Source organism: Schistosoma mansoni (assembly GCF_000237925.1).
Source record: "Schistosoma mansoni, WGS project CABG00000000 data, supercontig 0222, strain Puerto Rico, whole genome shotgun sequence".
Taxonomy (NCBI): Eukaryota; Metazoa; Platyhelminthes; class Trematoda; order Strigeidida; family Schistosomatidae; genus Schistosoma; species Schistosoma mansoni.
Genome location: NW_017386088.1, coordinates 71,029 through 89,784, shown reverse-complemented (window position 1 = coordinate 89,784; position 18,756 = coordinate 71,029). Strand labels below are relative to the sequence as shown.

General features: G+C 36.5%; 1 protein-coding gene and 1 non-coding gene across 2 annotated transcripts in view; one reads left to right on the top strand and one right to left on the bottom strand.

The window, feature by feature from the left end:
* Window positions 1-18,178, bottom strand: part of Smp_212370 (AMP-activated protein kinase, gamma regulatory subunit, putative) — a gene marked incomplete at its 3' end in the record, with an annotated part of 36,655 nt that extends 18,477 nt beyond the window's left edge. The window contains exons 1-3 of the mRNA XM_018792076.1: window positions 18,059-18,178; window positions 17,864-18,013; window positions 17,632-17,817 (exon numbers count right to left, since the gene is read on the bottom strand). Coding sequence (XP_018647265.1) covers window positions 17,632-17,817; window positions 17,864-18,013; window positions 18,059-18,169 — 447 coding nt within the window. The 5' untranslated portion in view covers window positions 18,170-18,178. The remainder of the gene's footprint in view (window positions 1-17,631; window positions 17,818-17,863; window positions 18,014-18,058) is intronic.
* On the top strand, window positions 4,116-4,182 carry Smp_tRNA_00382_Gln_TTG.1.1. The gene has a single exon. It is a non-coding gene (tRNA).
* Window positions 18,179-18,756: the final 578 nt, after the last annotated feature.

Here is an 18,756-nt window from a genome sequence, read left to right as displayed (position 1 = left end):
TATATAGTAATATTTATATGCATATACGAGACTATAAAACCACCGAATGGGAGGATTCAAACAAACAATACTAAATAAATTTAAACTTCACCCCATCGCACAAGCAAGTGGCCATCAGGACTCAGACAAACAATACCGAGTTGTTAATTTACGTTTTTAGAAATAGATAAAGTTTATTAAGCCAAATAGCTTATTGGTTCTCACTTTAGCCAAACCAAGACTCTGTGCCCGACAGTCTAGAGTTGCACCTGTACGAAATTGCTTCCTACACTACCTACATTTTCATTTCGTTCTAGTATCAGATTCAAATGGTTAAAAAATTCCCATTAAACTTTTAAAACAAAATAAGATTTAACGAAATGATCCCGTTTTTTTGTCACTTATGGTAATATTTACACAATTTGTACAAATCATATCATAAAAATATCAATGAAAATTTAGCTTCATAACAAAAAGAATAGTTTTATGGTTGAAATCATGAATCAATTGAAGCTAGACCATCATGGAACGCCTAGAAGCACTGGAGGCCGTTTCGTCCCGTCGTGGGACTCCCCAGCAGTTTTCATCCACGATCCCGCCTCGCGAGATCAGTAGTCTAGTGGTTAAGCGCTCGCGCGTAAGACTGATAGGTCCTGGGTTCAAATCTAATCCTGTACTCACCCTGGATGGTGAGTACAGGATTAGAATCCTGCCAGTCTTGTAGGAGTACTTTGCACTTGGAGAGTGCAAAGCACATACCGTATCTGTGGACACTGATTGCTTACTGATTAAGTGAGGATTGCATGGCTTGGGCATTATCGCACATTTTAACTACTCATAATTAAAGTTACAAAGTTTGTGTACAGCATGTTACAACAGTCTAAAAACATAGTTTTATTGATGTATAGATTCTAAAATAGATAATCGACGAGACTATAATTTATGGACGGACCAATCAGATTTAAGATAACAGGTCTTGGATTTTTGGCGCAAAATTCATTCATTCAATTATCTAAATAGCGTTTTGGCAATTTAGTCGATGTTAGTTCGTGATGAAAACCATAAATCTAATTCTTAACCTTAACCATCAACTTCAAGTCATAATCTTTATTCTTCACATTACTTTATAACTCTCATTTAGCCCTAGTAAGTAGGTGGACATTATCAAGGTCACTTAAGTGTCTCTCAAAGGTCGTTCATAAATTATTATCTCATCATATAATCCAGTTAACATTACCAACGTCAGGATTAAAAATTTGTATCAAAATCTATATATGTGTATGTATATGGGTCTTACATATACTTGTAAAACACTATTAGGTAACCTTTTTAATTTATTGAGTTATAGATGACTTTGACCTCTTAACAGGTTAACATTAATTCTAATCACTCATAATTGTAATGGAATGAAATGGATTTACTCAAAAAAATATGTATCACTCTTTATTACTTATACTATACAGTTGAAATCATGAGTCAATTGAAGCTAGACCACCATGGAAAACCTGGAAGCACTGGACACCCGTTTCGTCCTATTATGGGACTCCTCAGCAGTGCGCATCCACGACCTTGCCTCGCGATATTCGAACCCAAGACCTACCAGTCTCGAGACAGAGCACTTAACCGATAGACCAGTGAGCACTGCTAAGGAGTCCCATAATAGGACGAAACGGCCGTCCGATGCTTGCAGATTTTCCATGGTGGTCTAGCTTCAATTGACCCATGATTTCAACTATGAAAATACTGAAATCTCCACAAAACCCCTTCTGATTATAATCATATGCTCACTAGTGACTGACTTCAAGATACATGTCCTGGAGTTCTAGTGGGAAGCAGTGACTAGTAGAGTTCAACCAAGTCTGTTGTGAGATAACAACTCACTGAAGACAATTGGTGAACGGTTGCTCAAGCTTCGTGGAGTGGTTGAAGTTAGACAATAACACCGTTGGATGCCGGCTCAGTGGTCTGTCGGTTAAGTGCTCTGGCGCGAGACTGGTAGGTCCTGTGTTCGAATCTCGCTCGCAAGGCGGGATCGTGGATGCGTACTACTGAGGAGTCCCATAATAGGACGAAACGGCCGTCCAGTGCTTCCAGGTTTTCCATTGTGGTCTAGCTTCAATTGACTCATGATTTCAACTATCAATTAGATAAGGTGAATTTTGATAGAGTTTTGTTCTCTGAGGTGGATGGTTTAGTCGTGGAGCTTTCCATAGTTCTTCTGAACGAAATCATCAGTACAAACTTCAGATAGAAATGAATCAAATTGAATTATTGTTGTCAGTAATTAATAAAACAACAACAACAGCAGCAATATAACTAATAACTGAAACTCGAATAACGTAAGATCCTTTCTTGTCTATAATAAAGAAGCTACTTATATTGGAGTGGATAAGTAGTAAATAGTAAGAATTATTTACAAAAACGACTCAGTGCTAACTAATTCTTATACCATATGGAGTCTGGTCTAAAGAAAACTTGGTTTATTTTACAAAATTTACGGCATGTCACCTCTCTTATCTGGTTTACAAAGTACTCTCGGTTCGTCACAATATAATTGTCCTGTTGTCATTGTTCTAAACATCCATATAAAGAAAAACTCTTTAGAATATATTTCATGGTTCCAGGTTGTCCTAAGATCGTGTCTACATATTTTTTTTCTAACCTACATTCATTAGTGATCAACTAGACAGTTAATCGGTTGTCTAAAAAATGCAAAAAACCAAAGTAGTATGCCTTTACAAACACATATGACTGACAATTGTCTTGACTTTCTAACACCCTTACAATCTCTCATGGCATTCAACTAAACCTTTGATGGATTTTGAAAACGTCTTGTTACTTCAGAATATTTTCACCATAAATGGCTGTGAAAATTTCATGAATTTCTTCAGTTTATTTTCTAAACATTTACACTACAAAAGTTTATAGTCCAGTCCATGGATTTATTCAATAGACCATAGATAATCAAAAATTTAATCTCTAGAATAAACTCAAGTTGAGAACTAAATAGGTTTTCAATAGTTTGACAGTAATCAGATGGTGGACACGGAGGGAAGCTGAAAAACCCTCATTCCAAACCAATGGTGCACATGGGCTGGCTCCAGTATCCTGAGGGAACAAATGGTGTATGAATCAATCGTTGGTCACCGGCTACCATGGAACTGCATCTCCTCACGATGCTCCACTGCCTTGTGGATCAGATCTTTAGGTCAAAGGCTCTGGATGTGGTCCCCTAAGAAAACCACCTGCTTCAGTTTGGGCATCTGGGCAGTATCACAGCCCTCACACAAATCAAATGAGATTTGTGTGGCACATATATATCTGGTGCCCCTTTGAACTAATATTTATGTGTTTAAAGAAATAATAATAAATAAATCAAATGCCAGCATCACATGATTTTTGAACAGAACACACCTCATTTCTAACTATTTATTTTCTTAAGTCAAACTGACAGCTTCAGACCATTGATTAGTTCATCAATTGATCCCATTCATTTATGAAGTGTTTCTCAGTCAGCCTAATTAACTATATAGCAATTAGATGAGTAATAAGAGTGATTGGAAGTAAAATATCAGAAAGAAAAATTTACAACATGGAGATCATATTGATGTGGTAGAAATATCCTTCTGAAGAATGTAAACCAACACTAAATCTGAAATCCTGGTCGGCGGCCTATGCTCCATTGGGAGTAACAGGCGTAAGTAAGTCAGTAAGTAAAATCTGAAATCAGAACTTCCTGTCGATTGCCTCGAACTATTTAAACACTAAAATAAATCATGCTACCGAGTCATTTATCGTATTACTGGACATAATGAAAACAAATTCAGTCAGTATCAGGAACGCCAGTTACAACGCAATCAAAAATTGATGTAAACTTTATAGAATGACCAAAATGGTTTGACTTAATTATAACTAATCAAACTAAAATACATCAGATACATGTTGACTAACTTTCGATTAAAGTAACGTCAAAATAGAATAAATACTCAATTAGGTATTTTGAAGAGTCATTTATAGAGTCTGAAGATAGTTTCATTCAAAGACTGAAATCTAATAAAGAACAAATGATAAACAAAAAGAAGTGGTTACACGTTTCATTCTAGTTTATGATTGCACAAGCAAGTGGCTATCAGGACTCAGTGGCCGAGTGGATAACGCGATGGCGTTTGAAGCGAAAGGTACTGGGTTCGTAACCCAGAGTGAACATCAACTCTGAGATGCAGGTACATCCATCTGACAAGTCCCAAATAGGACGAAACGCGCGTCAAACTGGATTCCACTGCTAGCCACTATCCATCTTTGCTTACCATGCTTGTGAATTAAGGTATATCGAGGCAATACGCTTAGTATGCACATATGCCAATAAGAGACTGACCAGTTGCAGTCCTAAACATCAATGGGAAGATTCAAACAAGTAATACTGAGTGAATTTAAACTTCACCCCATTGCACAAGCAAGTCACCATCAGGACTCAGTAGCTAAGTGGATAACGCGAAGGCGTTTGAAGCGAAAGTTACTGAGTTCGAGTCCTAGAGTGAACACCAACTCTGAGATGCAGGTACATTCAGCTGACGATTCCCGAATAGGGTGAAACACACGTTTGAATTCCACTGCTAGCTACTATCCATCACCGCTTATAATTCATATGAATGCTTATTAAATAGTACAAACACATAGACTGTAAGTATGATAACTTACATAATCTTTAAAATTACTGCGTATAACCTAAAACCTATATTAACAACTATCAGGAACCCAGTGGATCTCACTTAGATAAAAAACTGATATAACAAAACTTTTGGTAAACATGCAATAAGTTCACTGATTATGAAAACAAAATTAATTTTAACTGGGAAAGTTTATCGCATTTAATTAATCAAATCACTGTTAATGAGAATATTTGCTATGTTAGGTGATTGGAGGTAGTCGTTAAGAAACATTCGATTCAATTTATGTGTTGTCCAGAACTCATCAACCAAGTGTAACTTTATTCTTGAGGTCATTGGTTCCCTCTGTACCATTAGAAACCGCGTCATCTAGTTTCATAGTTTGAGACATTGTTACTGAGTCTCTCGGATCACAATTGACCTCTTGTAGGAGGATACTTACCAAACTACAAAGAAAATCTAAGGATATGAGATTTGCAGAGATGGATCAATATCAAAGTCATTCACACCATTAAATAACTTTAACTAAATCGTTGAATTAGTAAACAGAAATACAACTTTGTGATTTAAAAATAACTCAATTTTTGAAGATCATACGTTTAGTTTCTGATGAGTCCTATACTAGAAAAAACCCACTAATCTGGCAATGGAACATAGTTAGGTTGTATATATTTTTAGTTATGAAATTCATTTGAGAAGAAGTAAACGAAATTATCCAATTAATCAAAAGTTTTTCGGTTGGAGTTTTGTTCCCACTTAAATTCATCTCATAGTCTGTGTTTTTTTCTACATAAAGTAAATAGGTTCCAAAGACAGAATGAAATATCGTAGTAAAAAAAGACAGTTCCATCAAGTTAAAACAAAAACCAATATATCAGAAGGGGTTTTGTGGAGAATTTAGTATTTTCATAGTTGAAATCATGAGTCAATTGAAGCTAGACCACCATCGAAAACCTGGAAGCGCGAGACTGGTAGGTCCTGAGTTCGAATTTCGCGAGTACGGGATCGTGGATGCGCACTGCTGAGGAGTCCCATAATAGGACGAAACTGCTGTCCAGTGCTTCCAGGTTTTTCCATGGTGGTCTAGCTTCAATTGACTCAGGATTTCTACAAAAACCAATTAATCAAGAATATAGGGCTAGGATTAATGGAACGCGACCATATACTATAATCCTGTTATTAACAACAATAATAATGAAAAAAATCCTGTAATTTGTCTTTGGAAATGGACATCTAATTCATTTATGTTGATTAATCCATGAATAGTAAGTAATGTTATGTTATCCTAGTTGTTAGTGTTGATTGAATCCTATTAATCAAGTTTCAGTTTAGCCACTAGTCTAAAATGGATCAAAATCGCATACACTATGTTGAGATGTTAAGTGGTTGGAGATAGAATTTGGTCGACTAGGTAAAAATTCATCATGAACTATCAGCTCTCTTAAGATTGCATGCACGTCTTGCTGATGAGTATAAACTAATACGAAACCTAGTTCGATCAAGGATTTCTGTCAGTCATCTTCAACCACCAAGTATTTTGTTCATCTCTATGTTATTTTAGGTGCCAATATATTGAATAGTCAGTAACCATCGAATTCTGGCTCATTGGTTTAAAGATTATGCATCCGCAAGTGAGACAGGTCTTGGGTTCGATTCCCGGAAAACAGCCGTCCAGTTTTTCTAATAGCGGTCTAGCAAAGATTCGTTCATGATTAAAACCATTACAATTCTACAATTGCCAAAACCCCCTTTATTAAGAATAATTCGTCGCCCAGTGTTTAATTTACTTTCTACAAAATTCAAATAGGCAACTCAGAAGTAATTAGTCAGATAAGGCTGTCTACTCTTCCCCCTTCCTCTTTCTTCTGGTGATTGACTGGATTATGAAGACATCGATATCTGAGAGGAAGCACGGAATACAATGGATATCTCGGAATCAAATAGACGATTTGAACTTCAGAGATGACCTAGCCCTTCTGTCTCATACACATCAACAAATGAAGCTTAAGACAGCTAGTGTAGCAGAAGCCTCTGTTCCAGTAGGCTTCAATATACATAGGGGAAAAACCAAGATCCTCAAATACAACACGGAGAACACCGAACCCATTACACTTGATGGCGAAATTCTGGAAGATGTGGAAACATTCACGTACATGGGAAGCATCATTAGTGAACAAGGAAGATTTGATGCAGATGTAAAGGCCAGGATTGACAAAGCAAGGACAGCATTCCTACAATTGAAGAACATATGGAACTCAAAACAACTATCAACCAATATCAAAGTCACAATCTTCAATACGAACGTTAAGACAGTTCTACTGTATGGAGCTGAAATGTGGAGAACTACTACATCCATCATTAAGAAGGTACAAGTATTTATAAACAGTTGTCTACGCAAAATACTCAACATTCACTGACCGGACACCATCACTAACAACCTACTGAATGAGAGGACAAACCAACTTCCAGCTGAAGAGGAAATTAGGAAAAGACGTTGGAAGTGGATAGGACATACATTTCAGAAATCACTAAACTGCATCACGAGGCGATCTCCAACTTGGAATCCTGAAGGGAAGCGGAAAAGTGGAAGGCCGAAAAACATGTTATGCAGGGAAATAGAAGCAGATATGAAAAGGATGATTGTTAACTGGAAAGGATTGCTAAGGATAAGGTTGGATGGAGAATTCTAGTGGGCGGCCTATGCTTCTCCTCTAGGAGTAATAGGCGTAAGTAAGTAAAGAAACGATATTGTGATTATATGACTCTAGTTAATAAGCATTACACATAAATGTTTGTTTTTTTTCTAAAAGATAATCATCACATGTCAACAGAATTGTTATTTCCATTAATTATATTATTGTTGTAAAACAAAATGATGACATATGACAGTAATACAACGTTGTAGGACGACAACAACAACAAGAACAACAACAGCACTTAATGAGGGATGAAGTAGATCACATTTCATACTGTAAATGTTTCACTAATCTTTATTGACCTATATAAGTCAATTACATGCTTTACAAATTGTATGTTCCATTCAAAAAAAAACATTTGTTAAGCATTGAATTGATTGAAACAAATCATTGTATCTAAGTGGAAGTATGCAGAATAAATAGAATGATGAAAGGAATTCGTTACCATTTGTCATAATGTTTTTGTTTTCTTTTTTCATATTTTAGGAACTTGTTATTACTCTATTGTTTTTTCTATGCAATATTAATGTTTTTTTAGAAAAGAAAAACAGTTCGAATTCAGTGTTGTATAGAAGTTTTGTATTTTTTTTGTTTCTGTCCCAGGGGAAAGGATTTACAAGGTATGTACATACACTGTAGAGTAGAGGATATTCGTAGGGCTGCTAGTATTCGATCATAGGTGTCGTCGAAGCATTGCTCGTATATCCTGAGAACACCGGGTAAGTGATACAGTTGTTAGGAAATGGGTACTAGGTAAGGATGGCAAATCGATTAATAAAGTAGTGAAACTTCATCAGTTGAGATGGCTGGGACACGTGTTACGTATGCCCAACCACCGACTGCCCAGATGCGCGATGTTTTATGGTGTAGGAGTAGTTTGGAAGAAAGCTACGGGTGGCCAGACCAAAACGTGGCACAAATTCATGAAGTCACTGACAAGTGGACTGAGCCATGTTGATAGGTGTAGACTGCCTGGTTGGGATCCGCGAGATAATAAAAACCAAGGGTTAGAGACCCTGAATGACATGGCTCAAAATCGTTTGCAATGGCGTAGGTGCATCCACTCTTTGTGTCCTACCAAATTCTAATCTTCTGAATTCTTCATATTTCTATCTTTTTTCTGTTTTCAAATTTATTTCACTGAATGATACTCCTTGAATAACATCTTCCGACTACTGCTTGCACTCTTACTACTTCTACCACTATGGGATCTGAATCGAAAACTGCATCTCTGTGTTAATGTGGTAAGGCAACTTGAACTGATGTACGTACGTACGAAGTTCTACTTGTGACTGACTGACTGCCTACATACACTGGGTTTGTTAAATATATTATTTCAATAAGTAATATAAGCTTGAGAGGTAAATCACTTGAGCTTGACGCTTATTAATTAGCTTTTTGTCATATACCTATCAAATAATTAAGGATAATATTAGCTATCTTAGGGAAGTATTACTAATGTTTCTAATTATTAGCCTGAAAGGTTGAATAGTTTACAGAAAACAACTTGGCAACACAGATATCATAGCCAAACTTTGAATATAACAAGGAATATACATGGTCTGTTTAGTAAATCAGTAAACTGAGAGAAATTTGGGCAAATTACCCAGAAGAAAATAGCAAGGTACTATGTGTTATTTATGGAGGTAACACGTTTAAAATAAATAATTCTTTCAGATGAATCAATCGTTTTAGTATCATAAGCAGTGGAAAGATGCTTCATGAGTGAAACGGCGATCAATCTGCGTGTTACTAAAGGCTTCAAACTTGTGAAGTATTTTATAATTCACGATCGTCGATTATGTGTTAAGATAAATGCCCTTGAATTGAGTTAAGAGAAATACTATTTGTTAATACGGTTCTACTAATACATTTGGAGTCAGGAAACGGTATGTTGATCAGAGATATTGAGTTCTACAAGCTTACAGGGATATTTTAGAGCGATGGAAACGGAAGTGGAGTAAGTGTGTAGAGGTAAACAAGTAATATATTGAAGGAGATAATCAGTTTGATATATAGTGAAATTTTGAAAAACGACGTATTCATGTTGTGAATTTATTGAGCAGAACGGCAATTGAACAACTTATAACAATGATGAATATGTATTAATAGATATAAATTTCTAGAATAATTGGTACTTATTTCTCAGTTCTCCCAGGACAGATTTGGTTGGAGAAAGCCGGTCGGCGGCCTATGCTCCATTGGGTGTAACAGACGTAAGTAAGTAAGTATTTCTCAGTTCTGTTACTCTAATGTAGTAAGCTATATGAGTGAATGTGTTAGAAATTTATTTTTCTACTCTTGAAAATTTTATTTATTTATTTAAACACATAAATATCGGTACAAAGGGGCACCAGATATATATGCGCCACACAAATCTTATTTGACTTGTGTGAGGGCTGTGATACTGCCAAGGTGCCCAAACCGAAACAGGTGGTTTTCTTAAGGGTCCACACCCAGAGCCTTTGACCTAAAGATCTGATCCACAAGGCAGTGGAGCATCGTGAGGAGATGCAGTTCCATGGTAGCCGGTGACCAACGATTGATTCATACACCATTTGTTCCCTCAGGATACTGGAGCCAGCCCATGTGCACCATTGGTTTGGAATCAGGGTTTCTCAACTCCCCTAGGTGGACTCGCCGTGTTCACCAACTCGGTTAAAGCGCCGGCCATTCTCTTTTCGTCCTCTCACTTTCGTAAGCAACACCCCTGTGCTGAGAGAAGGCAGTGAGTAGGACTTCCCTGGCAGAGGCTGTATATGCATGGCTGTGTGAGAGCATTTCGAGAGAGAGAGAGGGAAGGCCCTCCCCACCCTCAACCGTACCAGGACATTTAAGGGCACTCTTAAAAATACTAGCTAATATTAACTAAACGTAAATATAATGAAAACTATAAATAATTCTATTTTCATTTATGTAGTTAAGAAAGACTACAAAACAAACAAACAAAAACAAAATCAGCCAGACTCTGTATCCTTTAATTTGACAAGATACCTGTAGTTTTTCATTTAAAAAAGAAAAGGAAAACATTTTCAACCCTATTTTGACTAGTTTAATATTAAAAAATAGATTATTACCATCTCTTTATTGAAAAATCATCTGATCGTCAGTCATATGATATACATACTGACACTTCCTAGATATATTTCCATAATAATGATGTTTTACTATTTTAGCTTATCATTGTTTCCACTACAATTATTCTATCATTAATCAATGTAGATTAGTTAGTTTAACATGGTTGCAATCAACTGGTTATATATAACTACTAAATTATATCACTTCATGTCGTTAGCACAAGTTATCACAATTGATTGATCACTGAATGGTGATCAATGTCATGCGTGTCAAGTCCTTCTTAGTGCTGATTGAATGCTATCGATCAAGTTACAATGTTTCCACTAGTCTACGGTGGCTTGACACTGCGTACACTATATATTGAGATAAGATGGTGGTGGTATTGTAAAGTTATTTTATTTTATTTTTTTTAAGCATTTATTTGACACATTGGATTAAACCTAAAACTTTCAGATAATGTAGAGAGTTCGATAGCCTAAGATTTCAAAGTAAAGATTGAAAAGACTATATTTTCAACTTTACTCAAAATTTGATATGAAGCATAACCATCATGAAATATCATCACTAGTAACTAGCTTCATGAGGAAATTCTCGGGGTTCTAGTGAAAAGTCTTGACCAGAGGAGCTAATCCGTATCATGTTGAGACAGGTATCTACCTCACACAATGGAAGATGGTCGCGCAATTTTGTGGATTGGTTGAAGTTAGACATTAACACCGTTTGATGTCGGCTCAGTGGTCTAGAGGTTAGGCATTCGCGTGCGAGACCGGAGGTTCTGAGTTGCAATCCCATCTACGGAATTGTGAATGCGCACTGCCGAGGAGTCCCATATTAGGACTACACGGCCGTCCAGTGCTATCAGGCTTTCAATGATGGTCCAACATCGATCGATTCATGATCTTAATCAACAATACAATCAAATTAAGATTTCATTTCATCTAGATTTTATTTCATCAACAATATTATGATATTGTTGAGTAGATGATTGTATTTTCATAAACTGAAATGGTTATTTATTTCGAATAAGAAAATAAATGAACAATGCTCGCAAGGAATCATATGATTGGTATAAGTCATTTTCACAAACAAATCGAGTAATACATAATTGAATTAATCTATTAATAAATATCAAATATTGTTTTCTCATTAATCATTTGAAATTTCCTAGCCGAAATATCAATCTGTATGATAATAGAATTAGCCCCCAAATGCCCTGGAACGGTCGAGAGTGGGGAGAGTCCGCTCTCCCTCTCCAAATCCTCTCATATGGCCAGACGAATATATAGCCTCTGTCAGGGAAGTCCTACTCATTGCCTTCTCGTAGCATTACTGTTGTTTACGAAATTGAGAGGACGAAAAGCAAATGTCCGGCGCTTTAACCAGGTTGGTCGACACGATGAATCTACCTAGGGGAGTTGGAAAACCCTGATTCCAAACCAATGGTGCACATGGACTTCAGTATCCTGAAGGAACAAATGGTGTATGAATCAATCGTTGGTCACTGGCTACCATGGGACTGCATCTCCTCACGATGCTCCACTGCCTTGAATATCGAAAATACTTAAATTTAAATGATTCGGTCTGAGCACCCGTGCAGTATCACAGCTCATACACAAATCCAGTGACTTGTGTGGCGTATATGTATTCGGTGCCCCTTTGTATCAATATTTAATTGTTCAAATAATTTATATATTTATTTATTTAAACACATAAATATTAGTACAAGGAAGCACCAGATAAATATGCGCCTCACAAATCTCATTTGATTTGTTTGAGGGCTGTGATACTGCCAAGGTGCCCAGACTGAAGCAGGTGGTTGTCTTAGGGGGCCACAACTGGAGCCTTTGACCTAAAGGTATGGTCCACAAGGCAGTGGAGTATCGTAAGGAGATGCAGTCACATGGTAGCCGGTGACCAACGATTGGTTCATACACCATTTGTTCCTTCAGGATACTGGAGTCCATGTGCACCATTGGTTTGGAATCAGGGTTTTCCAACTCCTCCAGGTGAACTTTCCGTGTCCACCAACCCGGTTAAAGCTCCGGACATTCACTTTTTGTCATCTCAATTTCGTAAACAACACCCCCGCCAGTGAGTAGGACTTCCTTGACAGAGGCTATATATTCGTCTGGCCATGTGAGAGGATTTGGAGAGGGAGAGCTGATTTTCCTCACTCTCGGCCGTACCAGGGCATTCGGTAAAATCAAAGTTTCATTGCTTATGATCTTTATAATTTAAGTTATACATTTGTTATCAGAGTGGCGTTGTTTTGGAGATTGTAGGATTTTTGCAAAATTTAAATCACAGACGGAAAGACTGAATCGGTGTTTCATTCTAGTATGGGATTCCTCATCCGCACGCACCGAAAACATAACCTTAGGTATCACTCTCGGGCACTTAATTCCAGTCGTTTAGAGATTAAGATTAGTTAGTGATGTTACTGTCGATCTAAATGAAAAAATATCATTCTGTTTGATCCTAAATATGATTAAGTGGCATCAAAAGTAATTCATACATTACGGAAGTCACCAAACTGCATCACGAGGCAAGCGCTAACTTGGAATTCGGAAGGGAAGCGGAAAAGGGGAAGGCCAAAGAACACATTACGTCGGGAAATAGAAGCAGATATGAAAAAGATGAATTTTAACTGGAAAGAACTGGAAAGGATTGCTCAGGACAGAGTTGGATGAAGAATGCTGGTGTGTGGCCTATGCTCCTCGACGAGGGGTAACAGGCGTAAGTAAGTAAGTAGTTGAGATTTGTCAACAATAACGCATATCTGTGACTTTTAAAGGGATTATTGAATACTATAAAACTCGAACCCTGTACTGGATCATCTTATACCAGGCAGAATGATTTGTGATGTCAAGTTAGAGTACCCATATTTTCTAAATTTGTAGTCTGGATCACTGACTTTCATTTGATAACTAATGAAAACCTGGGGGCATGGGACATATATTTCCCTCTAGTAATAGACTTCTCAATAGTGAGTATCCATGACCCTACCAGGAGTAGGTTAGCAATAAGCGAAATCCATCAATATAATTTCTTCTAACATTAGTTTGAAATATACAATAGTATATCCTAGCGAAGAACACTGCACAAACCTCAATTGGCCTTGATAATGCCTCTATAAAAAAGATAGTCATAAGTATGCTACTTTTTCGTTAAAAAAACATGACAAAACAAACGTTCAGATGTGCAAAAATGATAGAAGTAAGATGAAATATCAAACTTGTAGTGGACGTTTTACAGTAAGTAACAATTATATTTTATGCAGAAATTGAAACGGTCGACTAATAGTACTAGTACTAATGTAGTGAACAAAAACAAGAGTGGGGACAGTAGAATGTAATTGGGCACAAAATTACAAACTCTTTCACTAAAATCTGACAACCATTCATACAGTAAACAGTTAATTTGCAAACTATCAATCAATTGTCTCAATCTTGAACGTTCCTTCCGTAAATATCAGTCCGTCATCTCAATTATTATTGTTTACGCATTTTCGTACCAATTGCGTTTTGTTATCGATCTTCTACTGAAATACATTCAACGCCTGACCATCATTATATACTGCTTATGTGGATATAAGTAAACCACACCACACCATAACTAATCTAACGAATTATTAAAAACCATACATTGACAGTACTCCACCTCATGACTAAATAAGTACAGATTATTCTTTTGGGTCAGACTAAAGTCTAAATAAAAATCTGTAATTCCGAGATGACCTTAACAGTCATCAGTCATTATACTTTTCAAAGTTGTTTTATATTCCGGTAATCCTGTTCACATGTAAAGTAGATGTTTTTACCCATTGTTTTCCAATATACACCTTACCGATATGAAACGAGTCTTGAAAAGTATAAGACCAGTAGTAATAGAGGATTAATCTGTTTTTAGGACATACAGGATGCTGGACACCTGTCGTCATTCACAAGCATTAGGCTCTAGAACAAAAACGATGGTAGCTGGGTCTAAAACCAATGATTGTCATATATCAGCTGGTCAGATCAACTTCAATTAGCTCGTGTTATTAAGTAACCCCTGTATATATGCATTTTATTGAACCTTGATTAGGCGAGTAAGCTTTTTTTAAGATGCATCTAATTACTGAGGATTATACGTTAGATTTATCAGTGGTAACAAGGTGAACTAGTTTTATTCTGGTAAAATGTTTTGATTAGTGAAATATCAATAACATTACTGGTTGTTAAGATTGTTATATCGACTGAGTGCGTGCCCTGTTTTATAAATGAAGTTATAAGACCGCCGATTGGAGAGCAGTGAATTTATTGATCGCCCAATGATACACAAAAGCCGTATGAGCAGTTTTGAGTACTTATCAGTCCTGCTTTCTGCTTAACCCAGTCAGTTAAGTTCAGAATACCAATAACAGCCTCTGCAATATCTATCATTATTTTCAAGCATATTGGGTTTATATACCGAACAAACTGACCACATCGTACCATAAAATAGAGAATAACATTTGTACAAGATTTAGCTAAATGTAGCTGTGAATAGGGGGAACAGTAATTAATAGACTAGGTATAACTCAGGAATGACAAATCGTATAATAATAATCTATAGGTCAAAATGGAGCTTATAATAAGAGGAACATGAATACAAATAGTTTAGTTACTTAACAACTATACAATAGGAAATATACATATCATATTGCTCCATAAATAGTTCTCAAAGTTACCATTCATAAATCTCCTCGGGATATAACAGATGGAATGAAAAAGAAATCAAAGTTTTATTTAGCTAATCTTGTGAAGTTTATTTTTAAGAAGTTAGATACTCACCTACAGATATTGAAAAGTATCTTTCGTTAGTCAATGAAACACTACTTTGAACATGACTCTACATAACAAATCTGAACTATAGACAGTACAAAGAAAACAGAATTCTCATAACAATATACCTGTAAATAAAATAAATGTGTACTAAACATTGATCTTGGATTTTTTGTTGCCATGCATGTTTACAATATTCTTTTCTTTGCAGAAAAAGGCATTAATATATGTACCTACTGGGTAAACATTTGTTTACTATTGTTAATCAGAAAAAACAAATACTACTGATACAAAAATAATAACTTATCACGATTGAGATATCTTAAAATAATGTTAAATCAAAATAAATAATAATGAGACAGAAAGATTTACTGAGTTTCATAGTTCAAAGTTTGCAGAGGAAAAAAGGTAACTTTAACCTTATATATATAGTCAGCTACAATGTAGCACCAGGCACACATATGCATCGGTCCAAGTTGGCATACCTCATTAACACAACAAGATGAACATCGAATTCATAGTAGTTAATTTAGTGGTGGTAGTATATAAAAGAAATGTTGTATATAAAGATATAGTACAGGAAGAAAGACAGATATGAAGCGATTTTAATCTCAAGGTTTAAAGGAAGATAAAGGGTGTATACACCTGCGCTATTGTGATCGATTCTGAGCCATGCCACCTAGAGTCTCCAACCATTGGTTACAATAGTCACGCGGACCCCAACCAAGTGGTCTACATCTACCAACATGGCTCAGACTGGAAGTTAGTGGCTTCAAGGAATGATGCCACGTTTCGGTTTGGCCGCCCCTCACTCTCTCCCAACCATCCCCTACACTAGTCAGCATAGTGCATCGTGGTAATCGGTGTTAAGGCATACGTAACACGTGGCCCAACCATCTCAGTCGATGAAGGTTTATGACCTCATCAACTGATTAACCGTCATTCCCTAATACCCTGTGTCTAACCTCACTATTACTTACCCGGTGATCCCAGCAGATGTGAGCAATATTTCTAAGGCATCTGTGGTCAAACACTAGTAACTTACGAGTATCTTCTACTCTTAATGACCACGTTTCGCAGCTGTAAAGTACAAGAGAGCGAACTGTTGTGCATTATACTCGTTCCTTAATTGATAAACGGATATCTCGTCTTCACCATAGGTGACGTAAGTTGGCAAAAGCTAAACGAGCTTTTTTAATGAATATTGATAGACCGTTTCATATTTCAAAATTTATGCTGAAAATTAATTACAAATTAATCCATGTAACTTATTTACCTATTATAGGATTCTTAATATTAATTTGGGTCGGGCTAAATGTGTTAGAGCAATGCCGTCGAAAACTAAAGTAAATGGAGTGAGATTTGTAATGTTTGACTACGGAACATATTTTTGTGAAAAGCTAAACACCAACTGGTAATTCGTCCAAACAACCTTCTAATCCTTATAGAGCCATTGTATGAATGCAGCTTCCTTTACTAACAAGTGTAGGATCGTAGCTTAGAATGAGAAGTTACTGTCCCTATTTGACTAAATTTATAGTCCACTCGTTTCTAAAAAGCAATTTTATCCCTTAAATGAATGGCTCATGAACAATTAAATCACGATATATAGATCTTACATCTCAACAGTAAACACAGGAGTTCCTATGCAAATTTCTTTATTTATTTAAACACATAAATATTGGTACAAAGGGGCACCAAATACATATGCGCCATACAAATCTCATTCGATTTGTTTGAGGGCTGTGATACTGCCAAGGTGCCCAAACTGAGGCAGGTGGTTTTCTTAGGGGGCCACAACTGGAGCCTTTGACCTGAAGATCTGATCCACAAGGCAGTGAAGCATCGTGAGGAGATGCAGTCACATGGTAGCTGACGGCCAACGATTGGTTCATACACCATTTGTTCCTTCAGGATACTGGAGTCCATGTGTACCAATGGTTTGGAATCAGGGTTTACCAACTCCCCTAGGTGGACTCGCCGTGTCCACCAACCGGGTTATAGTGTCGGACATTTGCTTTTATTCCTCTCAATTTCGTAAACAACAGTAATGCTACGAGAAGGCAATGAGTAGGACCTCCCTGACAGAGGCTATATACGCGTGTCCATGTGAGAGCATTTGGAGAGGGCATTTGAGGGCTTATTTAAAGGGAGGTCTGTGTGACCCGACACTATTATAGACCAAACTAGCTAAATATGGTTCCAAACGCGTACAACACTGAGTATTAAGCAAAGAAATTGTTTTTCTAGAGGTCAAACTTTTGTTGTACAAAATAATTACATAAGTCTAAGATGCTATGAATTAGAGGTTTCCAGCTAAATGTGATTATAGGATACAATTATTATTTCATATAAGTCATATAGATCCCCAAAATGTGATCGAATCAAATAATAGACCGACTAACCTCTCCAACTGGAAATGGAACTTTCTTCAAATTCATCCATTTTCCCACTGTCAGGAGGATATAAAGTGACTAAAACTTTGATGAAGTCAGTTATCGTAAGAATTCCTGTATAGCTCTGTTTGGATGAATCCCATAGTATAGCAGCTCGAACATTGTTATATATGAGTGCATAAAACGCTTTCTTGATCTGAATATTCAAGAAATTAGGTTGACTTGTGCATTGAATCACTTACACTAAGTTCTGTATCTAGAACAACAAGTTTAGCGCTTTCAGGGAGTAAATCATAGCAAGTGTGGTATTTGAGGAATACGTAGTAACTGCTTCTTTCAGATTCAGAACTACCTAGAGGTTCAACTGTTAACATGGAATTGGGACGCCCATCCTGAAAATACCAGATGATATACATGACAGTTATTTGACTACCAACCTGATCGTAAAATACCAGTGAGTCTACATTGTCCGATTTATTTCTCCTAATAAAGTTATTTAATTCCTCCAGTTTTTCCCCAGAGCGCGTAAGCGTATTCAGGCATTCCATTTACGCGCCGATATTCGGTAACCTTGCTTCGGTTTCACTGAATGACTGTCGATATAAAGGTCTTTTAATCGATGTTCACGTAACAAAAAAAGTTTACTCATCAGTTATTTTTTTCGAATGGTGAAAAAAATACTTCTGAATAAGATTTTAGATTAAAGGTTATGACGAGCCTTAAATAATGATGACGGAACAGTAGCGAGAGACTCACATTTTTATGGTGAATATATGAAGTTACAGTTACATGGAGAAAATTTCTGACTTATTGCTGTGGTGTTCCAATTGTCTGACTACCATTCCTTCACTTTCAAGCGACTCCCTTGTATTCTCGAAAAAGTAGAAATACCAGTACCAACTAAACATATATGGATCAAGAGATATCTTCATAATTACTATAGTTCAAATAATCTTGAGTAAGAATTTCTTAGTGATTAACTTTACATGATTCCAAAACGAAGTCATTGTTCACCTTCGCTGCAATACATATATAATTAAGTTCAAGTGTTACATTTTCAAATTTTCATGTATATTTTTATGTGTTCTGTCAACATAATATTTTCGTTCCTATCAGTCCTATGGAATATTATGAA